This window comes from Quercus lobata, chromosome 1 (genome assembly GCF_001633185.2).
Source record: "Quercus lobata isolate SW786 chromosome 1, ValleyOak3.0 Primary Assembly, whole genome shotgun sequence".
NCBI classification, from domain to species: domain Eukaryota; kingdom Viridiplantae; phylum Streptophyta; class Magnoliopsida; order Fagales; family Fagaceae; genus Quercus; species Quercus lobata.
In genome coordinates this window covers 33,221,014-33,245,294 of record NC_044904.1, presented here as the reverse complement: position 1 = coordinate 33,245,294, position 24,281 = coordinate 33,221,014, and the positions used below count along the sequence as shown (strand labels likewise).

Sequence of the window (24,281 nt, the reverse complement as noted above, 5' to 3'; positions counted from 1 at the left end):
TAGGAGGGTACTCATGGGGGCAGGTTTAAATTATCATCTCTAGTAATTTCTCTTCAATTAATGAGGGGAATAGATCATTTATTCCACTTACAGAGTGCATATATAAAATCAAAATAGAATAAGATTCCCATGCACATTCCTTTTTTTAACAAAACTTTTCCAATTCAGGGTTTACACAATCACGATCATGGATCAAATTAGAGGAACACTCCCTTCAAAATCTTGAAAGTTTTCTTCGTGAAGGTGGTGTCCTACTACCTACATTACAACTAGATGTAAAATAACTCTAACATGCATGTACCAATTGCATGAGATTCATGATCAAAATCCATCCTCTACTTTTTTATTTTGACAAAAAAAAATTTCAGCATATACTCACACTCTAGAAAGTATATTATGCAATGGTTATATGAAATATAGAATTTAATTTCTTTTCTTTTTCCAACCAGGTAGGAATGAAGCCATGATCACTTACTTTATTGTGGTCGCTCGACCTAGTTAAAATTTACCCTACAGAAATTTAATTCCATTAGTCTTTTATATATATATATATATATATATATATATATATTGTTATTTCTGTTTTTATTTTTAATCAGAGATTAATTGCACATATGCGCTACACAATGCTTAGTAGGCCACTTCCCTTAAAAATTAAAATCCACGTTTTTTGATATTAGAGAAAATTTGATCGCATTTCACTCTTATCAACAAGAAGGAATTTTATGGGCTAAATTAACTAACTTTCACCAAGTGTTGGACCAAATTTAATGCCGAGAGAGTATCTTATGAGACGGTTTTATGAGACCTTCCACGTTTGAATCCCACATGCTATGAGACAGAGATGTATCATAGCACTGTCTCATAAGATAATTTTCCTATAATGCCACCCTACCCGTTATGCCATTGATTTAAAGCATTGAGTTTTGGGCTATAAAGGGCCTGAACCCAAGGGAAGTCAGCCCATTGTGTAGACCAGGAGACCATTAAATTCTCAAAAAATTGATCTGCATCAACCCACTCTTGTAGTACGAGGGAGTAGCATTTGAACCAGAGCTTATTAACAAGTTGGTTACTGGGCAATACAACTGGTGGAAATCAGCTCAAAATTCATCAAGAATAAATTAATACATAATCCGGTTAAAGTTGATAAGGGTTGCATGCTCTCATTAAATTGATTTTTTTTTTTTTTTTTTTTTTTCCACATGCTTAAACATATATTGCTTTATCTAATGGTTGGGCGAGTCCATCAGGATTTTTGTTAAACTGAATAAGAATCAAAAGAATTAGTGGAAGCTCATCACAAGAAGCTCTGCTATTACTTTTGATAGTACATCCAATCCTACTATGGATCCATGGACAGGCATGCTTAACATTTCTTTACTCAGAATTTGTTTGAAGTCACACCAAGCATATGATTATCTTTGAGATGGACAGAAACATTATCACTACCTTCAGCAAAGGAAACAGCCAATTTATACAACGGTTGGCATAGTTAGAAATTTTATCTACACATATTAACACTGATATTTAAGCTTAAGATTAATCTGGACCTAGCTGATCAAATACTTGATAACCAACTTTCCTGCATCATGCATTATTTTTGTATTCCTCCTCTGCTGGTCATTACTGCAAAACAAAATAAATAACTGAAGGAATAAGAGATATTGTCATCCCATGAAAAATGAGTTTCTTAAAATCTGAGTTCAAAATGATTGTTATTTAGATATGCTTATAATTAAAATTTATACTGTGTATAAGACTTTTTTTTTCCTGATGACGTCAAATCTCATAAAGGCAGGGCCCTTTGGACCCCTCCCTGGGAGGAAAACCAAGATTAAATATAAGACAAGACAATATTGTATTTATGTTTAATCATTTAGCGGCTACAAATTTAAAAAATTAAGCCACGTAAGTGTAATATACTAGCCTCATCATTATGAAAAAAAATGCCCTTGAACATTGATAAACATGTTTTTGGTTGAAAAATAATCATTCTACAACAACCCCCCCACCCCCAAAAAAAGAAGAAGAAGAAGAAGAAAGATTTAACTTTGTGTTTCTCTTTGAATGAAAAGTACAGTTTAAGTGTCATATTAGTAATTGTCATGAAGACAAGACATGCAAAAATCTAACCTTTTGAGAGTTAGATTTCTCACTTTTCATATGGATGAGGATGTTTATAAAAATTGTATCCCCAAGAATTTTGTTAACAAATTATTGAACTTTCACGAATTTCCAAGAATTAGCAATACGCATGAATGTGTAAAGGAGTATGCCACAATAGGCAAAGATAGCAAAAGATATATTATACCATTATGAGAACTCAGCTCTGTTAAAACAGTAATACCTCAAAACTGTGCATTAAAAGTTCCTGTCTTGAAGGGTTGTGATGAATGTCTCAGACCATTTTTGCTTTTCAGATTCAGGAACAATAGACTCATCCATGAAAGCACTCCATATAAGCCCCCCGGGACCAGACAGAACCCAATTTATCTTTTCAGGTGGGCTGGCAGAAGTACTAACCCCCTTGCTAGAATTATTTTTCTTCCGAGAAGCAGTTTTTTTTGAAGGCTGCAAAAGGCACAAATTTTTTTTACAGAATAAAATAATACAACGGCAACAGAATTTTGTTTTACCATAATTAATCTTTAAACTCACTGTTGAACTATTGCTCAGTTTCAACGCCTTGAACATAACTGTATCTTCTTCATCTTCTAGGTCCTTGCTAAGAACATCCAGAGAATATATATCACTGGAAATATTTTTTTTCCGTAAACCACTATAGTGTGAAGTCTGGAAAAGAAGCACAGATAGACACAGTTATGAATTGCAGAAGTGAAAATAAATTCTTGTTTAAGCAGTAACAATAACTAAACCCACACTAACCTGATTGCCTGGTTTCAATGCCTTGGGTGTTGCTGTATTTTCATTTGCTTGTGTTAGGTACCTCTCAACTGCTACTAAAGAACGAAACCGCTGCCCAGTCCCTGGCTCAATATAATACTGCATAAAAAGATAACATTTTCCATTTCATGATTGAAGAAGTATACCTATTAATGAAAGGTATTATGGACAAAGTAGCTGTGAAGCCTGTGAGTGCAAGCAAGAAGAGGAAGGTATGCTGGAACCAAACTTATATAGTTTCCTTTCAGGACAATGGATCATCCAAAAGTACAATATGCCATAGATTTTGGAGGAATGCATGTAATAAATGTTCAATACGAAATAATTGGATAAACAATGCATGTTAGCATAAGAAGGCAACTATGGTATCCACCCTCAACTATTGAAAGGCCCAGAACAGGATTTATTAGAAACTCATCTTTAGCAAGAATATTTTATTATGGACAAAACTTAGATACAATACCTTAGTTGCTGTTCCTTACGTTCCCCGCTTAAGATTGAGTCATGTGGCTACTTAATTAAAAAATATATTTCCATCCCATGAGAAAAAACCCACATAGCAAAATCTTAAAAGGTGAACTTAAGGAACAGCACCTAAGTATTATACCTAAGTCTTGCTCTTTTATTATATAGGGATGACAATTCCTTTGTTGAGGGAAGCCTTTAAAATTTCGGAAATGGCATCACTTTCTTATCTTTAGCCCAATGTCATTGTACTTGACACTAGAGATTACAACCCAGGATAAATAAAGAGGTATTTAAACCTTGTCTTCCATTCATTTTTTTTTTAAGAAAACAGAAAACAATGGTAAGCAAAACAGCAGTTTTTGACCTCAAATTTTTTCCCTGGGGTCCAATGGAAGTCAATTCAGACACAAATCTAGATCCAAATTGTTCACATTCATTTGCATAATTTGAGATATTCCCAGCAAATTTTTTTCATCACTAGACACTTTAAGCAAACAAAAATTTTTTCAATGCCAAACTAAATTCCCCTCAAATGGTCATATAAGATCAGTGAAAAGTGAAGTGACCAAAAATTAACCCATATCCAGAATTCTGTAGTAACAAAATTACAACATATATATAAAGCATTTTGCTAAGACATAAAGCATATCATTTACCTTATAGATAAATAAGTGTACATTAATACATACATAAAAGTACCTTGTCAATGATACCGGCATAGTTGGCATTGCTACGGGGCTTTTCTTCAATGACCCAATCATCAGGCAGCTTAAAGTGTGAGGTGCTCTTGATGGTGCGGACCACGATTTGCATCTGCAACAGCTTCAGCATTATTATTGAGGAATTTACCTTCATAATTTGGGCACTTTAAGCCTTTCTTTTTTTACCAATCGTTCCCCCCCCCCCCCCCCCAAAAAAAAATAATAATAATAATCTATCTGACTTAAAGAATGTTTGAACTTGCTGGTCTCTCACACCTAACTGCTATGGGTGCCTAGGGATTGAAAGGGACCCAGTTGGTTAATGTTCGAATAATTTTAATCTGTTTTAGAGTTCATGCCCTTCAATTATGCTCCCCAGTTCTAGCCATTAAGCTTAACAGTAGAAATTCAAATGCATAACATGAACGGACTTACTTTATAATCATATTAAAATGGGTCAAACCCTAAGGCCTAATCTAGGGACCATCTTTCAAAGCAAGGGCATCACATCACAAGAGACCATTTAAATGGGCCAAATAATTAATTTGTGTTACCTTCCATGGCAAAAGAAGAAAGAAACAAGATAAAAGGGAAAGTTAGTTGCTTCGGACTATATTTTGGAAAAATGGGTCCAGTGCTTAGAAACATCAAATCAAGTTACATATCAACATATTAGATGTATTGAATGAAACTCATTCTATGGTGAGTCACAAGTTTATTATGGTTTATGATCACGATAGACCCCTCAAGCCATCCTGCCCTTTCAAACAAATTCCCTGCCTACACCACTACACTAAATAGCTCGAGTAAAATTTAGTAATTAGTATAGCACAAGAGCGGGTTACAGATTTAAGAAAAAGTAGGAGGCATCTCCTCTCCCTCCCTAAGAAAGGGGTGAAGCATGAATTCAAATTTTCAATCTTGTATGGGTGTGTAAGTCATATAATTATCAAAAAACAATCTTTTTTCACCAACAATTCCCTTGGCTTGTAATATACTTAAGAGCATGTTACCAGAAACAAAAGAAGTAAAGCCCCATCATCATGTACTTTATATGCTAAACTAATGATCAAATATAGTTTTGTTTTTCCTGGATAGAAAGATGAGCATGTACATTTCCTGCATTTACAATAGTGATATTTTTTTATCTGGAGTGAGCAAGTTTCAACCAAAAGTTCAAAAAATAAAAACCCACAATATCCTCAAAGCAAAAAATCAACCAAATTTAAGGTCCTTTATTAATAGAATCCTTGTTTATCCATATCTGCTAAGTAAAGTAACTTTTAGAACTCACAGTATTTTCATTTCCTGCTTTCACTGTCTCAGGTGTAGGTGTAGGTGTATATTGATTCTCTTCTGTTAGATATCTCTTAACAGCTATCAGAGAACGAAACATCCGTCCAGTCCCAGGCTCATGATAATACTGCGCAATATCAGACGCGTTATCAATTTTAGTTAAAGAACTTCCAAAGAAACAGCCCTAATATTCAACTTTCAAAATTAAGAGACACATTCCTATCCCAAGGGATGGGATGGGCCAGGGGAGGGGGATAATAACAATGACCAGAGTTGCAAAAATCTCATTTTAGAGAGAGAGAGAGAGGAAAAAAAAAAAAAACGCATGCAGATTTAGGTTGTCATGATATCTGCAGTTTCTATATCATTGCAGGCAGCTAGAAAATAACACCATATGATATATGGCAGAAGAACTGTCATCACAGCTGATGCCTTGTTCAAACAATATGGGTCTTAAAAGTTGTTTTGAAAGAAAATAACAACTAGAATATCAGGAGTATGTTAGATTTTTATTATTGGTAAGTTACACTTACTAACTCTCTTCAAATGGGCGACACACTCTTCCACCATCTCAACGTTTTCTCTGATGGAGTTTTTAGACACTTTGCACTTGTATCGCTAATCTTTTAGCTTTCCTTTCTTTCTTTTGTTTCTTTCTATTTTTCAAATCTCTTCCTGTATATGCTTTTCCAATTTTAATAAATTACAATTACTTATCATAAAAAATAAAATAAAAAATAAAAAAGTTACAATTACCACGCACCCAAAGGGTCTTGAACCTACGACTTCACTTCCATCCCATAATTATGAGAGAAGGAAGTACCAGTTGAGCTAACGATGAGTACTGTTAGATTTTATACAAATAACACACACAACAACAACTTCAACCAGTATTTATATCTCTTGTGCTTTCATTAAAATTTTAAAAATAAAAAGATCTACGAGCAATTGGGCTCTTAAGTCTTATCTATGGTAAACTTCTATTCAACGTTGCTAAAAGCGCACTTAGGCTTGCTTAAAGCTCAAAGCTCAAAGCCGCAAGGTTTGAGCGCTTCGCTTGGCCCAAGAAAAGCTCATTTTATGAAGCACGCTTTTTGGCGCTTTTTGAAGAAGTACAAAGCACGCCTGGGTGCACTTGCTTATTTTATTGCTAAAAAAGATACAAATCATTAAAATTAATTGCTTCATCTTGAAAGAAATGACATGGACCATAATTTACCATACAACCACTATTCTTCAGGTGGTGTATTTCATAAACAATTTTTTAATTACATGTCAAAGGACACAAACAAGACTAATTTACTACTCTTGTGCCTTTTGGTCTACGATTTTTAGATGTATCTTGATTGAACCATATACATCATTTGATATAACTATCATTTTTAAGCACAAGAGAATTATATAAAATATTTATGTTTAAACTTTCTATAAGTAGATTATTATACATTGTTAAGTGTTTTCAATTAACTATAAATATTTTAAGAATTGAAATATGTTAAGTAAAATTCGACTTGAAAACATCATACAATTGCACTTACCTAACAGGTAAAAAAAAATACAAATTTTGAGTTTTGATATAAACTTTTACTGTATGTTAAGTTATTAAATTTTATATTTGAAAAATGTGCACTTTTACTTCAATCAGACGCGCGCTTGCACTTTGCGCTCTAATTGAGTCCCTACGTATGCGCACGCTTTGACCAGCATTGCTTCTATTCAATAACAAAATTTCCATTCATTGTTCAATTAAAATCAGCAAAAGGATCTAACAATATGAACCAAGAAATTAACATTAGCTAAAACCCTAAACCCTAAAATATCCCAAATACACTCAATCAATATGCATGTAATCATACCATGCATACATCATTAACAATGGCAAGCAATTCCAACAAGCACAAAGCTAAATAAATGTGATTGGGAAAGAGAGAGAGAGAGAGTACCTTGTCGACACGGCCAGGGGAGGCGGTGTTATTGCGACGGGTCTTAAACTCAACGAACCAATCATCGGGAAGTCTGAAGGGTGACGTGGAGGCAATCTGCAATTCCCTTTTGGTAGTATCTGATTCTGATTCGGGTGGGCTCAGCATTTGCAGTGGAGTCGGCGTCGACGGTGACGATTTGCCCCTCATTTTGGGGGAATGCTGTCACTTTAGCTGCCCTGGCGTGGCTGTCACCGTTTCCGTCTCTTCTAAAAGGTAATAACACGAGACTACGAGAGTGTCAGTGTGTGTGTGAGTAAAGTGTGTCACTGATAATTCGAGTCTCCACGAAAAACTGTGATTTCGGGTATTCAAACGGTGTCGTTTTCACCACTGTCCTCCTTAATAAAAAAGATTAAATTTAATAAATTATGATATAAAAGCCTTTATTTATACCCTCTGATAAAACGAAACCATTTCACGTATTTTTCAAATAAAGGAATGGTGATTAAAATTTTTTTTTTTAAAAGTTTAAGAAATATATTTGATTTTTTTAGAGTAAAATACAAAAATTACTTCTGAAGTTTGGTTTAGTGCCCGTTTGGTTGAGTATTTTGGGTAAATAGTCATGATGTGAGTGTCGTTTGTGGTTAGAGATCAAATTTTTAAAAAGTCTTGATAATACATTATATGAATTCAAACATTAGAAATGGTATCTATATTTTAATAATTAATCTTTTATTAACAATTATAACTCTAGTCTACAACTATAAAAGTTAGGTCATTTTGTAGTTGTACTTTGCTTATATAATGTATTATAAACCCGGTTTAAAATACTATTATTAATATTTTTGTATGTTCTAATAAGTATTACTGTTTACTAAAAAAAAAAAATATAGGGATGTTTATCCCACATTGGTTGTGTGTGTCTAGTGTTCGCTGTTTATAACTACAGTCTACAATTACAAAGGTTAGACCCTTTTGTAGTTGTACTCTGATTATGTAATGTATTATAAACCCAATTTAAAACACTATTATTACTATTTTTGTGTGTGTTCTAATAAGTATTACTGTTCACTAAAAAACAAAATCTTCACGACTCGTGTAAATAGGGGTTCTCCTTGCTTTGCTCTCAAACTAGAAGATGAGGTGGGTGTATCATCATATCATGAATCCATGATGTACCTAATTAGCAATTAAGATGTAATTTTATTGTTTCTTGCATTGGTGCTCTGTTTCTTAGGGATTAGTAGATACTTAGTTTTGATACTGGTTCTTCATTGAAATAAAAATTCTTATGTCAAGCAAAAATTTCAGGTGAGTTCAACATACTTTGAAAACCAATTACATAGAAAATTTTTCCTGAAACTTGCCTGAAATTGGCTTGAGTGAGTTTTTCATTGGAGAGAACAAATTTCAGTTTTTCTCTGCTACTCCTTTATCCAATCAAGTCTCTTTTGTGACACTAATATCTACGAAATTAAACCCTAAAAAAATGAGAGAGAAGGCTAAGACTACCCAATTCCCATTGGGTTGAATCCCTTGTAGCTTCCATACTTTCACCCTCTCCAAATTGTCAAACCATTGAGGGGAGACCCAAATCAAACACTATTTATTCTTTTGTGTGTCTTGAATTGGACTTGGAAATCACATAAGCTATCCCAAACCTTCAAGTGGCCTTGAAGTTTCCAATAGATTGGATTTGGTTGGCATCTCAACTTATGGAAAGCTATTGAAGAATATCGGCTAGTGCAACTGGTTCATAGTAGGAACAGAGAGCTTGGGTACAAGAACATCTACCTAGAACTAGGAGTGTTTTTGTTAATCTGGGTAAGATCAATCTTTTAAATATTGTTTTGTACTCGGTTCCACTGATATTTTTCAAATTGTTACCAAAATCAATATAAGAAAATTCCATGTTTTGCGTTGTTAAAATATGGAGTGGTATCGTTCAATATCGATTTATATACAAGTCACACCCTTGGTGCGATTGTCACTCCACCAAGGTTTTCAGATCCGGACCATTCATTGAACCATAAAAAGGAGAGGTTCAAGGTTTTTGAGGTCGAACCGAGGTCGAACCGTGATGACGTCATAATTAATTTAATAATTAATTAAAGCCTAAATATAGAAATTAAATTTATAAAACTAGCAAAATTGACAATATATCTATATATGTGAGGGAAATTTAATGATTTTCAAGCATATATTTAATAATTAAATAAGAAAGTTAATAAAATAAAATAATAACCATGAAAATATTAAAATTTGTGATTAATTTTTGAAGTAAAACTAAATATTTTTGAAGGATTTTAATTATAATTTTTTTTATTCCTTGTAAGAGATGGATAATTTAATTAAGAAGAATAAAATTGTGTTAAGTTGTTGTTGTTGTTGTTGTTTTTTTTTTTTTTTTTAATAAATTACTAAGGGGTTGGACCGTACGATTCTCACCGGTTTGTGCGGTCCAACCCCGGTTTTAGGGGTTCACAAAATTAACAAAAAATCCGATTATTTATGCTTAAAAAACTGGTTTTCATGGTCCGACCTCCCGATCCGGTCCGGTTCTGAAAACCTTGCACTCCACAAGTATAAGTGCTTGTGAGGTGTGGGGGGTAAGGGCCGGGGTTCAAGCCTTCAAGAGAAAGTTTCACACACATATACACTTAGATTAGGCTATAGTAAAAATTCTATCTTGTATCAAAAAAAAAAAAAAAAATATATATATATATATATATATATATATAGAAAATACTAGGCAAAACATATGGGAATTACCATTTTGATGTGAGAGAAAAGTTAACAAGTTAAAAAAGTTAATAGGTTAATTTTTTTTTTTTTTCATCCAAATGTTAAGATTAAAAATTAACTTCTTAAATTTCAGTCTCAACCATGAAAGTGTTACTGCATGGTGTAATAGACCTACGCCAAATCTCAATCCACAATGTTGTACCAATTAATATCGGGTATATGAGCTAATTGATAATTTTTATTTTTAATAATAATATTGAATTCCTTAATATTTGGTTTTAAGGGGATAATATATAAACATATTATATTCATTTAATTTGGGGAAAGTACATTCTCCAAAAAAAAAAAAATTTGGGAAAATTTTTATTTTATTTTATATACAAGATAGAAATTCTACTTTATCTTAATCTAAGTGTATATGTGTGTAAAACTCCCTCCTAGAGACTTGAACCTGACCCTTGCCCCCCACACCTCATAAGCACTTATACTTGTAGAGTGACTCTTGCACCAAGGATGTACGGTGGTTGAGGAAAGTATTTTGAACACACACACTAGACTCATCAATGGCACTTTGCGAGTGCAATAATTTTCTTTTTTATTTATTTGTTTTTTGGGTTCAGTGTTATAATGTTTAAAAGTGATATATAAATAATTGTGTGTATTTTTTTTTTTTTTTAAGGAAGAGATAAGAAAACGTGAAATAATATTTAAAAATGAGATAGAGATAGTGTCCTAAGTTTTAGGCTAAATAGAGAAGATAAATAAATAAATAAATAAAAAACCCTAAAACTTAGGAAAACTAAATTACTCTTTTAACTAGTTTGTGTTTTTTAATTTAAAATTATTTAAATAAATGATAGAGGTATTTTAGAGAGTTTAAGAATTTGTGTGATGGTATTTTAATATGCAAAAAGTTGAAAACCAAACCAGGAATCATGTTATTATTAATAGTATAGAATATATATATATATATATATATATATAATATTTAGTTCCAACATAGAAATTAGAATAATCAGAATTTTAAAACTTTACTCTCAATTTTTGGGCCATCAAGATTTTCAAATTTAGATCTCATGAAATTGTGGGTTCCAGATAGTTCAACTGGTAAATTTTCTGATGATTGAATAAGAGTTATGGGGTTCAATTCTCACCTACACCAAAAACCAATTGATATCTTGGTCTGATGACAAAAAACTATCATCAAGATTGGACGTCATAAGTTAAAATTTTTTCTTAAAAAAAAAAATATATATATATATATATATATATAAATCAAAAGTCAACGTTTTAACTTCTAAATTCTAATCCGAATCCTTGAGAGACAATTGCACAATGCAATAGCGGGATTTCAATCCTGTCTGAATTCTCATAACTTCTGCATATTACCACAGAAATATAAATTCTAGAACCAAGCAAGTACGTGGAAAGATGTGTGATTAAATTGACTAATATATCTCTATATGTCTGCGTTCAACGAAGTGCTTAGTAAGAAACTTAGACCATGTCCACTACCTTGCACAAAGGGGCACGCCTTAATAAAGCTGAGCATCACAGCTGACGGTTGCAATGTACGGTTGGATCATATGTGACATATATGAGAAAGAGAAACTATATATAAAACTTGGTACTCGTTTGACTTCATGGGATTCAATTTTTGTTAATGTTGGAACATTTTAATATTAAATAATTAAAATGAGTAAATATTATAAAATAAATGTAAAGATGTGGAGTGAATATGGAAGATAAAGAGTTGTGAAAAATGTTTAATCCCACACTAAAAAGGAGAGAGACTTTTTTATTCTTTTTAATTGTGGTGATTAATGGGCTAACATGAATTGTCTCAGATATTGGGCTAGATACGTGCGCAAGGGGGAGGTGAAGAGTGGAGGTATCAAAAATGGAAATGAATCAGCCCCTTGGATCCTCCTACTTGACAGCCCATTCAAAATAATTACCATATTCGTTGGTGAGTAAATGGCCCGAATTAATACTCCATTTTTATTATGGACAATGAAGAGCCATTAACCCACTTAATGGACTATCCGTTTGGGCCTATTCATTCTTCAGAAACTCCTCATCTCACCATTAATTGTGTAACTCCAGCCCATCAGATTAATATCCAACAATTAATCTTGTAACACCCATTACATCAGAATAATTGGACCTAATTAATTAGAATAAATTGGGTAGTAATTTCGTAAGGCCCATTGAGCCTATAAATAGACTCATTCAGACCCAATCCAAGTTACTGCAATTCACAATACACACTAAAAAAATAGAGAGATTATTGGCAAGGAAGGGTGTTCTTTCTGGTGGAGCTTTGGGCTTGAACACTTTGTGCAGAGGTTGTTCTAGCCATACAACACTTGTTGGGCTGTTGTATCCTGGGGGAGACAAGTCAGAGAAGGTCTGCACCGGTTACAAGAGTTAGCCAACCAAGGGCTTGAATCTCCTTAAAGAGAGCGAGTGTCGCGCCTCAATCCAAATAGTGTTGTGTATTTCCTTTCTTTATATTAATAATATTCAGAAGTACTATTCAGTTTCTCTTTGTGTATTATTTCCATTATTATTGTGTTTGCACCAACAGTTAACATCACCGTGTGCACAAGATTTCTCAAAAGAAAAAAAAATCACCGTGTGCGCAAGGGTTTACACAGGACTTTGTAATGTGAAACAAAATGTTTTGAGACTAAGGTACGTACAGAGATCGTGGGGAAGAATTGACTCAAATAATGTCAACTTAAGCCTGTTTCAGCAGACAACAAACACTACTCTCTAGAGTGTAAAATCTGTTCGTTTTAAGCCGCCATGCGTGTCAAGCACAAGCAGCACACGACTGACTCATGAGGAAATATTATAGTCCTTTAACCACCATGATTATTGATCGGTGAAAGTTGGTACCTAACCTTACTGTTGTTGGTCGGTCATTATTTTTTATTTTTTTTAACTAAATAAAAAAGGAGGTCTCCGGTATGTGGATTCATCAATCTCATACTACGTGACGGTAATGGATAATTGCATTTGTACTATCATCTTTGGATATTGCGATAAAAACTCCTACTATCAAGTCATATCTTTAGGTGGTGTTGTTGGTCTGTCATTAGTATAATGGAGATTTTATATTTCTTATATTCCTATCTTTCAGTTGGCTCAAGCTTGATGTCATAAAATAAAGATTAAAGATGCATCATTAGTATAAACTATAGTAGCAGTACAACTTTTAGTGGGGTCGAGCTTAATAGTATAAACTATAAATAAAAAAAAGGGATAATTACACATTGCCCACCTGTAGTTTACCCCTAATTCTAAGTGCCTACCTGTGGTTCAAATTTTGACACTTTGCCCACCTGTGATTATCACCGTTTATGTGCTGTGTGCCCACCTCTCCCTCACCGTTACTCTAACATAGGAAATAGGTGAAAGTCACTCCCATCCAGATCAAAACACTCACTTTTCCAAAAATCACCCAGTCACTCTCATCCGGCTTGCTCAACAAAAATCACTCAGTGTCACTCCCAAAAATCACTCAAAATCACTCACTCACTCACTCCCATCGTTCATGCAAACCGAACTGAGGAAGACAGCTTCTCCGTTCAGCTGTGGCAAGAAGACTCACTCATGGGTATCGCGCTTCGCTTCACTTGACTGGGATTTGAAAGCTTGAGGTCGTGAATGCAAACCGATTTGAGGAAGATCAAGATTATTGCCTCTGTTCTGTTCAGCCGTTGCAGGTAGATTAGGATTTTGCGTTTTAATCTTTGAAATCTAGGGTTCTAAATTGGGTCTTAAAATGCCGGTGGATTTTAAAATGCCGGTGGTGGGTTTTAAAATGCCGATGAGTTTTAAAATGCCGATGAGTGTTAAAATTCCTGTGGGTTTTAAAATTGGGTATTCTTTCTTCCAAATTCGGTTCTTGCTTAACCATGGAACTGGTTAAGCAAAAACCCTTTTTTTTTTTACAGAGTCGGAGAAATTTCCAGTTGAAACCCAACTTTTTTTTTACAGTTGCTCCTCATTTTTTTTATATTGTAGGCTTTGATGATTGTTCTGTTTAGTATTACCCACCTCTCCCTCACCCGATCATGCTCATGATTGTTCTGTTGTAAGCTTTCTCTTTGCCATGATTTGTATTGTTTAATTGTTCTTGTGGAATGTTACCAAATTGAAATCAGTTTGATCATTGGTTACTGCTTCTGTTAAAATCATCTCTCTGTCGTGATTTGTATTGTTTAATTGTTTTTGTGGAATGTTACCAAATTGAAATCAGTTTGATCATTGGTTACTGCTTCTGTCAATTTGAAATCAATTTGATTTACTGCTTCTGTCACCAAATTGATCATTGGTTCTGATTTTCAAATTAATTAGAATGTTACTGGTTGAGTCTATTTTGGACAGCATGTTATAGTTAGTGTCTAATGGACCAGTGAACTAATTATGAATTTGACCAGTGAACTAATGGACCCATGAACTAAAAACCCTTCATTCCCTTTAAAAGTTGAATAATGCTCATGATTTTATTGAAATAATTATTCAGTTAATTATGAATTTGATAAATAAAATAGTAGAGATAAAAAGCATTCAAACAATTATGAATATATTTGCATTTTCTTATTACTTTAAAATAAAGGTCTATGGCCCATCAACTTTTTTAACAATGTGGTTGTAGCATGAGTAGTTGTTACTAAATTTAGATGAGTTGATTCTTGCTACTTGTAACAGATTTGTTGGTCTATAAGCTTGTAACAAATTTTTGCTATGTCTTCATCAACTGGCAATGGCTCTACAACTAGTGGTTTCTACCGTGCCGGAGATGGTCATTTATGTACCCTTGAGAATTGTGCCCTAAGAACAAGTCGAAAAGCTGGTAACTATGGAAGAAGATTCGTTGGTTGTAGTCAATTTAATGTAAGTAACAATTACATTGTTGTATTTGAATTGAATTGAATTGAATTATTAGTTGTGATTAATTGTGAACTGTGAAATTAATTGTTATAATTGTAATGCTCAGGTTGGTCCCAAATGTGGCTTCTTTTAGTGGATGGATAACGAAACTTGTAAGAGTGACCGTGAAAGGATAAGTATGCTTGAGAATGAATTGCAGCTTGCAAATCAGAGAGAAATGACAACTAAGGAAATGGAAGAAAGATGTAACCGAAGGGAAAGGGAAACTCATGAGCTTTATGTAGAAATTAGAGAGAAACTTAAGAGAGTTAGAGAGAGTGAGAGATTGTACAAGATGGCACTAGTTTTGTCATGGTTATTTTTCATTTTTGTAATGGTGTTGTTGTGTTTTGCCTCAATGAACAATAATGTAAGAGTGAGGAACCTTAATCTGCCATGATGCTTGGTGGGATGTTGAAATGTTATTGGGTAATTGAAATGGAAAGTGTTGTTTTTGTGCAAATATTCTTTAGTATAATTTTTTTTTTTTTTACTTCATCTTGTGATTGATATATATTGGCACAAAGTGTTATGTGGAAATGTTAATAACATAATAACTTGAATTGAACATGTTGGTTCAATATATACATCTGAGTCAATGTACACCTGCCTATAAATGAAACATGTTTTACACATACACATGATTTGTTGCACACCTGCCTATAAATGGAACATGTTTTACACATACACATGATTTGTTGCACACCTGCCTATAAATGGAACATGTTTTACACATATATATGATTTGTTGTGTGAATACATACACCTGTGTAAATCCACCAAAAGAACAAGACAAGAAAAACACAGTCCACCAAAAGCACAAGACAAGCACAACACAACAAAATACTTTATCTTGTTTCAATGCACATTAACATTAATAAAAGTGAAGAGTCATTGAGCACATCCTGTGACTTCACAAAATAAAAGTGAAGACATTAACATCTTGTGACTTTACAAAATAAAAGTGAAGACATTAACAAAATACTTTATGTCACATGCATACAAAATTGCCAACATTGTTTTTGGTACATCCTGTGACTTTACACATCTTCCAATTAAAACCCAACTACTAGTCCACTAGTGCTCAAACATACACATTTTCAACCAAAATTGCCAATATTGTTTTTGACACTTGACATATACATTAAACGAGTGAACTATAACAAAAAAGTGGTTGAAACTTTAACATCTTCCAAGTTGTCATTTACTGCTTTAGGTGCCCTTGCCAGCTGCATTCTTGCCCTTTCCACCAACTGGTTGAAACTTTCTGCCTTTAAACCCCCTAGCAGCACCACCACCATTTCCTTGACTAGTGCTCACAGATGCACTTGGTTGCATAACCAAAATCCAACAGTTAGCAAGATGATCCAACAATAGCAAGTAAGAGGAAAAAAATAAACAAAATAGAACAAGACAGAGGTGCCTGAGATGGTAAAGAATCCCATGTCTCTCTAGGGGTATGGAAGCTTGGTTGTGAGGATGAAGAGAACCAGTTGGCCCTAGATCTAGTTGGAGGTTGAGTTGCAGCCTCAGATCTATTGTTTGGTGCAGGTTGAGATACAGTTTGACCAAAAGCTTTGTATGCAGGCTGAGATCTAGTACTTGGTGGCTGAGATGCAGTTTGAGGTGTTGCAGTCTGCTTTGTTTTTGTAGATTTACTGCCTTGTGCCTACAAAGAGGGTAGTACAAGTTACATACACACGAAATACTTGAGGAAATGAATATAGTTCAAAGCATGAAAATACTTACAGCTGCTGATTTAGCAAGTCTATCTCTTCTCTGCCATGGAGTTTCACCAGTGATGCCTGCCTTGCACCCCCTTGCATTATGTCCTTCTTTCTTGCACTTTCCACACTTGATTGTCTTGTTCATCCTAGAAACTCTATAAGGGTTCCTTGGCTCTTTAAGATCTCTTTTTCTTTGCTTTGGTGGTCTGCCAGGTGGCTTATACACATAAGGAGCAACAGGAGCAGGTTGGTTAGTCTTAACCCACTCAGACTGGCCAGGCATTGGCTATATTATCTCTTTGTAAGTTTCAGTAAATGTCTCTTTTAAGTAACAAGGATACACATAATCCTCCACTTTCTTCAGGTTCTTAACAATAGCAGAGATCCCATGTTTGCAGGGAAGTCCTGTCAAATCCCAAATCCTATAGCTGCATGCTTTCTTAGCCAAGTCAACCACATGTCTCTCACGACCATTGTCAACCTCATACATGAAGCTGCCTGCTGGAGTAGCACTGAAAGGTATAGATTCATGTTTTAACTTCTCTAATTTGTCTTGAATATTAGGACAAACTTTTCCAGTGTATTTTGCTATACCTCTCATCTTTTTGTATTGTTTGGTCATGAGCCTAACTCTAATCCACTCCAACATTGCTAAAATTGGATTATCCCTAACTTCTAAGATCATGGCATTAAAAGACTCACTCAAGTTATTAGCTAAACAATCACACAAAACTCTACTACTAAAGTAAGACTTAGACCATTGTGCAGGGTTGATGTTAGCAAGATACTCCCATGCCTTGACATCCAAATCCTTCATTTCCTGCATTCTTCTCTCAAACTCCCTGATTGTTGTGGCTCCAGCACATCTCCACAGTGCATCCTTCAACTCTAAGCCCTTACGATCCACTTTGAAATTATTATAGATATGCTTCACACAATACCTATGCTCACAAGTTAGGAACAACATCTCAATTGCAGGTATAAGGCCCTAATTCATATACAAAACAGATCAAGTAAATATGTTAGTTAAACATGTTGAAATGAACTGAAGCATGTATTATTGAACTTTAAATATGTGGGTTAAATATGTTAGTACAATTGTAGGTCATACCTTTTGTCTATCACTGATGAAGACCAGATTAAGTTGCTCTGGATCCCCAATGTCATCTAAAAACTGCTACAGAAACCATACCCATGAATCTTTGTTTTCTTGCTCAACAACAGCAAATGCAACTGGGAAAATATTATCATTTGCATTTCTAGCTATGGCAGAAAGTATTTGCCCCCCAAATCTCCCTTTCAAGTGGCACCCATCTAAACTAATGATTGGTCTACAACCTCCCAAAAACCCAAGTTTTTGTGCATTATACCTAATATACATTCTCTTAAATTTGGGCTGTGCATTTTCATCTTCCATTTCAGTTTGCAAAATAACCCTACTTTCTTTATCATTCATCTTATCATCTCTGCATAATCCTTAAGTTTCCCATATTGCAGCTGTTCATCCCCAGTAATCAAGTCAGTAGCTTTGCTTTTTGCCCTATACACTTAACTGTAACTTATGTCAATTTCAATTGAGCTTTCCTTTTTGCCTTATACACTTGACTGTAACTTATGTCAATTTCAAGTGCTTACTTTACATGATGTTGAACACCAGCCACTTTCCAATTGGGGTTTTTGTCAAACTTCTGCATAAACTTCTTTACAACATAACTTGAAGTCACTTGGCTGTGTTTGAAGGATCTAGGGCAAGTGTACTCTGGATTGAATGTTTTTATTTGGAATGTCAACTCTCCAGGTAGTTGAGATGCATAACACCTCCATCCACATTCATTGATGCAATAAACTGATATCTTCTTCTTCTCATTCAGCTTGAACTTGATATCTACTGGCTTTTTTATCGCATATTCCCTCAATGCCTCCCTAAATATTTTAGAGTTTGGAAACTTCATTCCTTTCCTTAACTCTGGTTTTCTCATGTCAGTTTGGACATTAAACTCAAGTTCTTTTGCAACTGGTGCAAGCTGATCATCATCAAACCCTACTAGACTTTCCATGTCATCTTCAAGAGGTGGGTCAATCCATTCACCCTCTTCAAGAGGTGGGTCATTGTTAGCTGCAGTAGTCCTATGTGGGGCTGCATACACATGTACATCCTCATGGGTAGTTGGCCCATCATCTCCTTCAGAGGGCCTATGTGGGGCTACATGTATAGATGACCCATCATCTACATTTCCAAATACATCATCATCAAAATCTGGCCCCTTAAACCCTTCCTCTAACCAATCAATATCTTGTCTACCACCTCCTTCAGCATCCATATTACCTCCCTTATGCACCTCATGCACATCATCATCACTCTCACCCACCTCATGCACATCATCATCATTTGCTACTTCCTCATTACCAAATGGTTGTTCAACTGCAAGTAGCTCCTCACCACCCTCAACATATAGTGTTACCTTATCTGTAGGCCATGCAGCATGAATCTCACACATATAAACAACATCATCATCTCCATTTATAAGCCTTAACCCAAATTACCTCCAGGAATAAGATAATGATATCTACTTGTACTAAGTGCCCCCACATCACAACAAATATCTTGTATTTCAAAATAACTAAGTCTATCTAGATCAACATTATCAACAAAAAAAGTACTACCTCCTAAATATACCAAATTTGGGTTCCACACAAACTGCCCACTATGATGAATCTCAGAATTGAATGCCAAGTCAGCCATCTGCATATAAAACACAACAGAATAAATGAAGATGATAAAACTTATAAATGAAGATGATCAAAGCCTTAAAGCATACATATAAAAATGAGGCATCTAGTTCTATTGTTAATAAAGACTCAATACCTATATGGATAAGAGTAGTAATAAGAGCAGCACCATTAGTTCACTGGTCCAAGACCTAGAACCAGTCTTGAGCAAACAAGGTCCATTATTATCACAAACTTATTTCAAAACAGAATTAAGCAAACAAGAGAACTCAGAATGCGGTTGGACTTATTTTAAAAATGCATATATGACCATCCAGCTTATATCATAATTGACTGAATAATTATTTCAATAAAATCATGAGCATTATTCAACTTTTAAAGGGAGTAGAGGGTTTTTAGTTCACTAGTCCATTAGTTCACTGGTCAAATTCATAATCAGTTCACTGGTCCATTAGACACTAACTATATCATGCTGTCCAAAACAGACTCAACCAGTAACATTCTAATTAATCTGAAAATCAGAACCAATGATCAATTTGGTGACAGAAGTAGTAAATCAAACTGATTTCAAATTGACAGAAGCAGTAACCAATGATCAAACTGATTTCAATTTGGTAACATTCCACAAAAACAATTAAACAGTACAAATCACGGCAGAGAGATGATTTTAGTAGAAGCAATAACCAATGATCAAACTGATTTCAATTTGGTAACATTCCACAAAAACAATTAAACAATACAAATCACGGCAGAGAGAAAGCCTACAACAGAACAATCATGAGCATGATCGGGTGAGGGAGAGGTGGGTAATACTAAACAGAACAATCATCAAAGCCTACAACATAAAAAAATGAGGAGCAACTGTAAAAACAAAATTGGGTTTCAACTGGAAATTTCTCCGACTTTGTAAAAAAAAAAGGGTTTTTGCTTAACCAGTTCCATGGTTAAGCAAGAATCGAATTTGGAAGAAAGAATACCCAATTTTAAAACCCACAGGAATTTTAACACTCACCGGCATTTTAAAACCCACCACCGGCATTTTAAGACCCAATTTAGAACCCTAGATTTCAAAGATTAAAACGCAAAATCCTAATCTACCTGCAACGGCTGAACAGAACAGAAGCAATAATCTTGATCTTCCTCAAATCGGTTTGCATGCACGACCTCAAGCTTTCAAATCCCAATCAAGTGAAGCGAAGCGCGATACCCATGAGTGAGTCTTCCTGCCACAGCTGAACGGAGAAGCTGTCTTCCTCGGTTCGGTTTGCATGAACGATGGGAGTGAGTGAGTGAGTGATTTTGAGTGATTCTTGGGAGTGATACTGAGTGATTTTTGGTGACCAAGCCGGATGAGAGTGACTGAGTGGTTTTTGGAAAAGTGAGTGTTTTGATCTGGATGGGAGTGACTTTTCACCTATTTCCTATGTTAGAGTAAGGTGAGGGGGGAGTGAGTGAGTGATTTTTGAGTGATTTTTGGGAGTGACACTGAGTGATTTTTGGTGAGCAAGCCGGATGAGAGTGACTGAATGGTTTTTGGAAAAGTGAGTGTTTTGATCTGGATGGGAGTGACTTTTCACCTATTTCCTATGTTAGAGTAACGGTGAGGAGAGATGTGGGCACACGGCACATAAACGGTGATAATCACAGGTGGGCAAAGTGTCAAAATTTGAACCACAGGTAGGCACTTAGAATTAGGGGTAAACCACAGGTGGGCACTGTGTAATTATCCCTAAAAAAAAATTAGAAAAGCATGACTAAATAGTAGCAGTACAACTTTTACTGGAGGTACGTCACGTTATTGTCATTTCAAAATTAATTTATTTGAGGATTCAAACTCCATATATTTGAATACAATTACTAATATTAATTTTTTTTATATGAATTTTAATAACATAATTATATAATTTGAGAACTGAGGATTTTGTCAATTTATTGTCATCACAAATACACATATTAATATTAATAAGGTGAAAATCACCTTTTAGTCCCTACATTTTCACGCGATTTCTACTTTGGTCCATATCTTTTATTTTCACCGCTTTTAGTCCCTATTTAGAAAAACGCCATTCATTTTAGTCCTTTCCGTCAGTGCCCTAATGGTAAAGTCATACGTGGCAAACAGAATTATTAAAATAATAATAAAAAATTTATTTTGAAATTAAAAAATGCCACGTCAGCATCTAAATTAAAAAAATTAATTTATTAATTTTAACTAAATAAAAAAATTAAAAACAGAAATAAAAACCAAAAATTACATTAATTTAGATCTAAGTATGTCTTGAACAAGAACAACAAGAACACAAATCTAGATCTAAGAACACAAAATTAAAATTTAAAAATCACAAAGCCAAAAACACAAACACAAACCCAGCAATAGGTCTTCCTTGTCAACCAAACAAAAAAGCAACAAACACAAACCCAGCAACTCATTTTTCTTGTCAACCAAACACAAACTCAAACATCATTAAGAATACAAACACAAACCTATTAAACGTATAGTGAGAAATGGGTCTCACGAAAGGCTGGGCATACAAGATTTTTTTTTTTTTAACAAGATTTTTCCTTCTGAGCTTTCCAAAATAATTTCCCCCAAATTCAAAATTGAGCTCTTCTTCCTATTTCTTTCATGGCGGGATACGAACCTCCCTCGTTCTCCCTAGGACTCGATCTGGGTCTCGATTCAGAGCCCCAAATAGCTCCAGACAAACACCCGACCCAAACACCGGCTCCCCATGATGAAGATTTAGGACCTGAGGTCATGGATTTGAATCCTAAATCCTAGCTTGAACCGCCTCGGATCCTCAAGCGCCTCAAGCGAGGTCCCACCACCACCCTAACCACCAAAATGCTGTCGCCTCGTGCCATTGACGATGACATTGAAGATTTCTCCTCAGAAGACGATTTTCTTAAAGGTAATAATCAAGTGCCATTTTTCTTTGTGTTTGTGTGTTCTTTGTTGGGTTTGTGATTGTTGCTTTTGTGTTTGGTTGACAAGGAAGATCTGTTGTTGGGTTTGTGTTTATGTTTCTGGGTTTGTGATTTTTGGATTTTAATTTTGTGTTTTTTTATCTAGGTTTATATTCTTGTTCAAAACACACTTAGATCTCAATTAATATAATTTTTAGTTTTTATTTCTGTTTTTAATTAATTTAATAAAATTAATAAATTATTTTTTTTAATTTAGATGCCGACGTGGCATTTTTTAATGTTAAAATAAAAATTATTATTATTATTTTAATAGTTTTGTCTGTCACGTAGGACTTTGCCGTTAGGGCATTGACGAAAAGGACTAACATGGATGACGTTTTTCTAAATAGGGACTAAAAGCGGTGAAAATAAAAGATAGGGACCAAAGTGGGAATCGCGTGAAAATATAGGGACGAAAAGGTGGTTTTCGCCTATTAATAAAGCTAAAATTCCTTAGTGCGATGGTCACTCCACAAGTATAAATGCTTGTGGGGTGTGGGGGGCAAGGGACGAGTTTCAAGTCTCCAGGAGGAGTATCACACACGTATACACTTAGATTAGAGCAGAGTAGAATTTCTATCTTGTATCAAAAAAATAAAGCTAAAAACCCAGTTGTTATTAATATATACACACACATTCAAAATCTATACAAACCATTTCTAATTTTCAACAACCCAAATCCTAATCATTTTCTTTGAATACTTCTATCCAAAAGAATTGTTATTGCTTTTTGAATCATAATTTAAAATTTTCGACTGATATAAAACGAAATAAAACATTTCTAAATTTCTAAAAGATAGTGCTGAATATCATAGGCTCTATATATGAGCAAAAGTAACATGTGAGAGTTTTTTTTTTTTTTTTTTTCATTTAAAGAAATGTGAGGTTTATTTTTTTTTTTTTATAGGTATGAGAAAAACCAAGCAACTCTTATAATTAGGAGTAATTTATTGCCTAAAATCTCACTCACAACTCACAATTAAGGAAATTCTTATTGAATCCATAATGGAGGCCATTATTCCCCTCATCATGGGCCATTATGGCCATAATGAAGATAATGGCTCCAATCAAGGCAATTGTTTACACCACCACTCCTATACATTGAGAAAGGGTAACTACAAATAGGTAGGAAAAAAAAAAAAGCCTAAAAGTTCTATTTCCATAAGAAAATTAAAAGATAAATGTTACGTCTATAACATTTTTACAACAAATCATATGTGTTAGGTTGTTATAGGCTGTTATTGGTGAGCAAGAAAATAATTTCTGTGGGGGGGTAAAAGACCAATAGGCCCATGTCGATATTTATATTGGGCCAAAGGCCCAGCCCAAGGGAAAAAGCCCTTCCTCGGCCACGGGGAGAGCCCTCCTTGGCACATTGTAGCCGAGGATGGGAGAAGTAGCCTGTCACTAGCAGTGACACTCTCTATCATCCCACGGAGTAGGAAGAGTACTAAAGCAAGAAAGGACAACGAAAGTGTTTAAAGGAAAGGATGCCATTATCGCATTTAGTGCCATGCGCCTGACACGACCATACTTCTCTTTCCTTACAACCACTCTCAACCACTAGAGGAAATGGCTGATGGGACAAGTACCTACTCTAGGGGGCCCCATTCAGGAGGAAGGAAATGACCATAAAAATGGAGTAAAGAGAGACAAAGAAAGGGGGGGGGGGACCCCCAGCACACGAGAAGCATCAAAAAAGGCTTCCCAGACTGTGGCAAGGACCAGTCCTCTCTGATGAATCCGTTCGCCTCAATTTGATTGTAAAGAGCGCCATGATGACCGTTGTTCATACGCTAATGCCTAGCTCTTTGGCCCATTCTCTACAAATTCATTGTACCGGGCTCAAGGCCTAAGGTCCCATTCAT

The 24,281-nt window shown here is 34.7% G+C and overlaps 3 protein-coding genes across 3 annotated transcripts; all 3 read right to left on the bottom strand.

Annotated features, from left to right (window-relative positions):
* Positions 1-1,343: 1,343 nt before the first annotated feature.
* On the bottom strand, positions 1,344-7,645 carry LOC115987731 (methyl-CpG-binding domain-containing protein 7-like). Its single transcript, XM_031111326.1, has 7 exons — positions 7,316-7,645; positions 5,371-5,499; positions 4,075-4,188; positions 2,890-3,006; positions 2,662-2,796; positions 2,351-2,574; positions 1,344-1,629 (listed from the first exon to the last, which is right to left on the bottom strand). The coding sequence occupies exons 1-6, from the start codon at positions 7,502-7,504 to the stop codon at positions 2,365-2,367; spliced, it is 894 nt and encodes a 297-aa protein (XP_030967186.1). The 5' UTR covers positions 7,505-7,645; the 3' UTR covers positions 1,344-1,629; positions 2,351-2,364.
* An 8,443-nt stretch (positions 7,646-16,088) lies between these two features.
* Positions 16,089-16,999, bottom strand: LOC115952798. Its single transcript, XM_031070076.1, has 2 exons — positions 16,739-16,999; positions 16,089-16,658 (listed from the first exon to the last, which is right to left on the bottom strand). The coding sequence occupies exons 1-2, from the start codon at positions 16,997-16,999 to the stop codon at positions 16,344-16,346; spliced, it is 576 nt and encodes a 191-aa protein (XP_030925936.1). The 3' UTR covers positions 16,089-16,343.
* Positions 17,000-17,002: 3 nt separating this feature from the next.
* On the bottom strand, positions 17,003-18,133 carry LOC115952789. Its single transcript, XM_031070064.1, has 2 exons — positions 17,909-18,133; positions 17,003-17,704 (listed from the first exon to the last, which is right to left on the bottom strand). The coding sequence occupies exons 1-2, from the start codon at positions 18,131-18,133 to the stop codon at positions 17,003-17,005; spliced, it is 927 nt and encodes a 308-aa protein (XP_030925924.1).
* Between the last annotated feature and the right edge of the window lie 6,148 nt (positions 18,134-24,281).

What these genes read in the sequence shown, in the direction of transcription:
- LOC115987731 (XM_031111326.1), bottom strand. Translation starts at nt 7,504, where the DNA reads ATGAGGGGCAAATCGTCACCGTCGACGCCGACTCCACTGCAAATGCTG. An exon ending in ATGCCGGTATCATTGACAAG is followed by an intron (nt 3,007 to 4,074) that starts GTACTTTTATGT and finishes CTTTTTATGCAG; the next exon opens with TATTATATTGAGCCAGGGAC. An exon ending in CATTGAAACCAGGCAATCAG is followed by an intron (nt 2,797 to 2,889) that starts GTTAGTGTGGGT and finishes CTTCTTTTCCAG; the next exon opens with ACTTCACACTATAGTGGTTT.
- LOC115952798 (XM_031070076.1), bottom strand. Translation starts at nt 16,999, where the DNA reads ATGCCTGGCCAGTCTGAGTGGGTTAAGACTAACCAACCTGCTCCTGTT. An exon ending in GACTTGCTAAATCAGCAGCT is followed by an intron (nt 16,659 to 16,738) that starts GTAAGTATTTTC and finishes CCCTCTTTGTAG; the next exon opens with GCACAAGGCAGTAAATCTAC.
- LOC115952789 (XM_031070064.1), bottom strand. Translation starts at nt 18,133, where the DNA reads ATGGAAGATGAAAATGCACAGCCCAAATTTAAGAGAATGTATATTAGG. An exon ending in AAGAAAACAAAGATTCATGG is followed by an intron (nt 17,705 to 17,908) that starts GTATGGTTTCTG and finishes TATATGAATTAG; the next exon opens with GGCCTTATACCTGCAATTGA.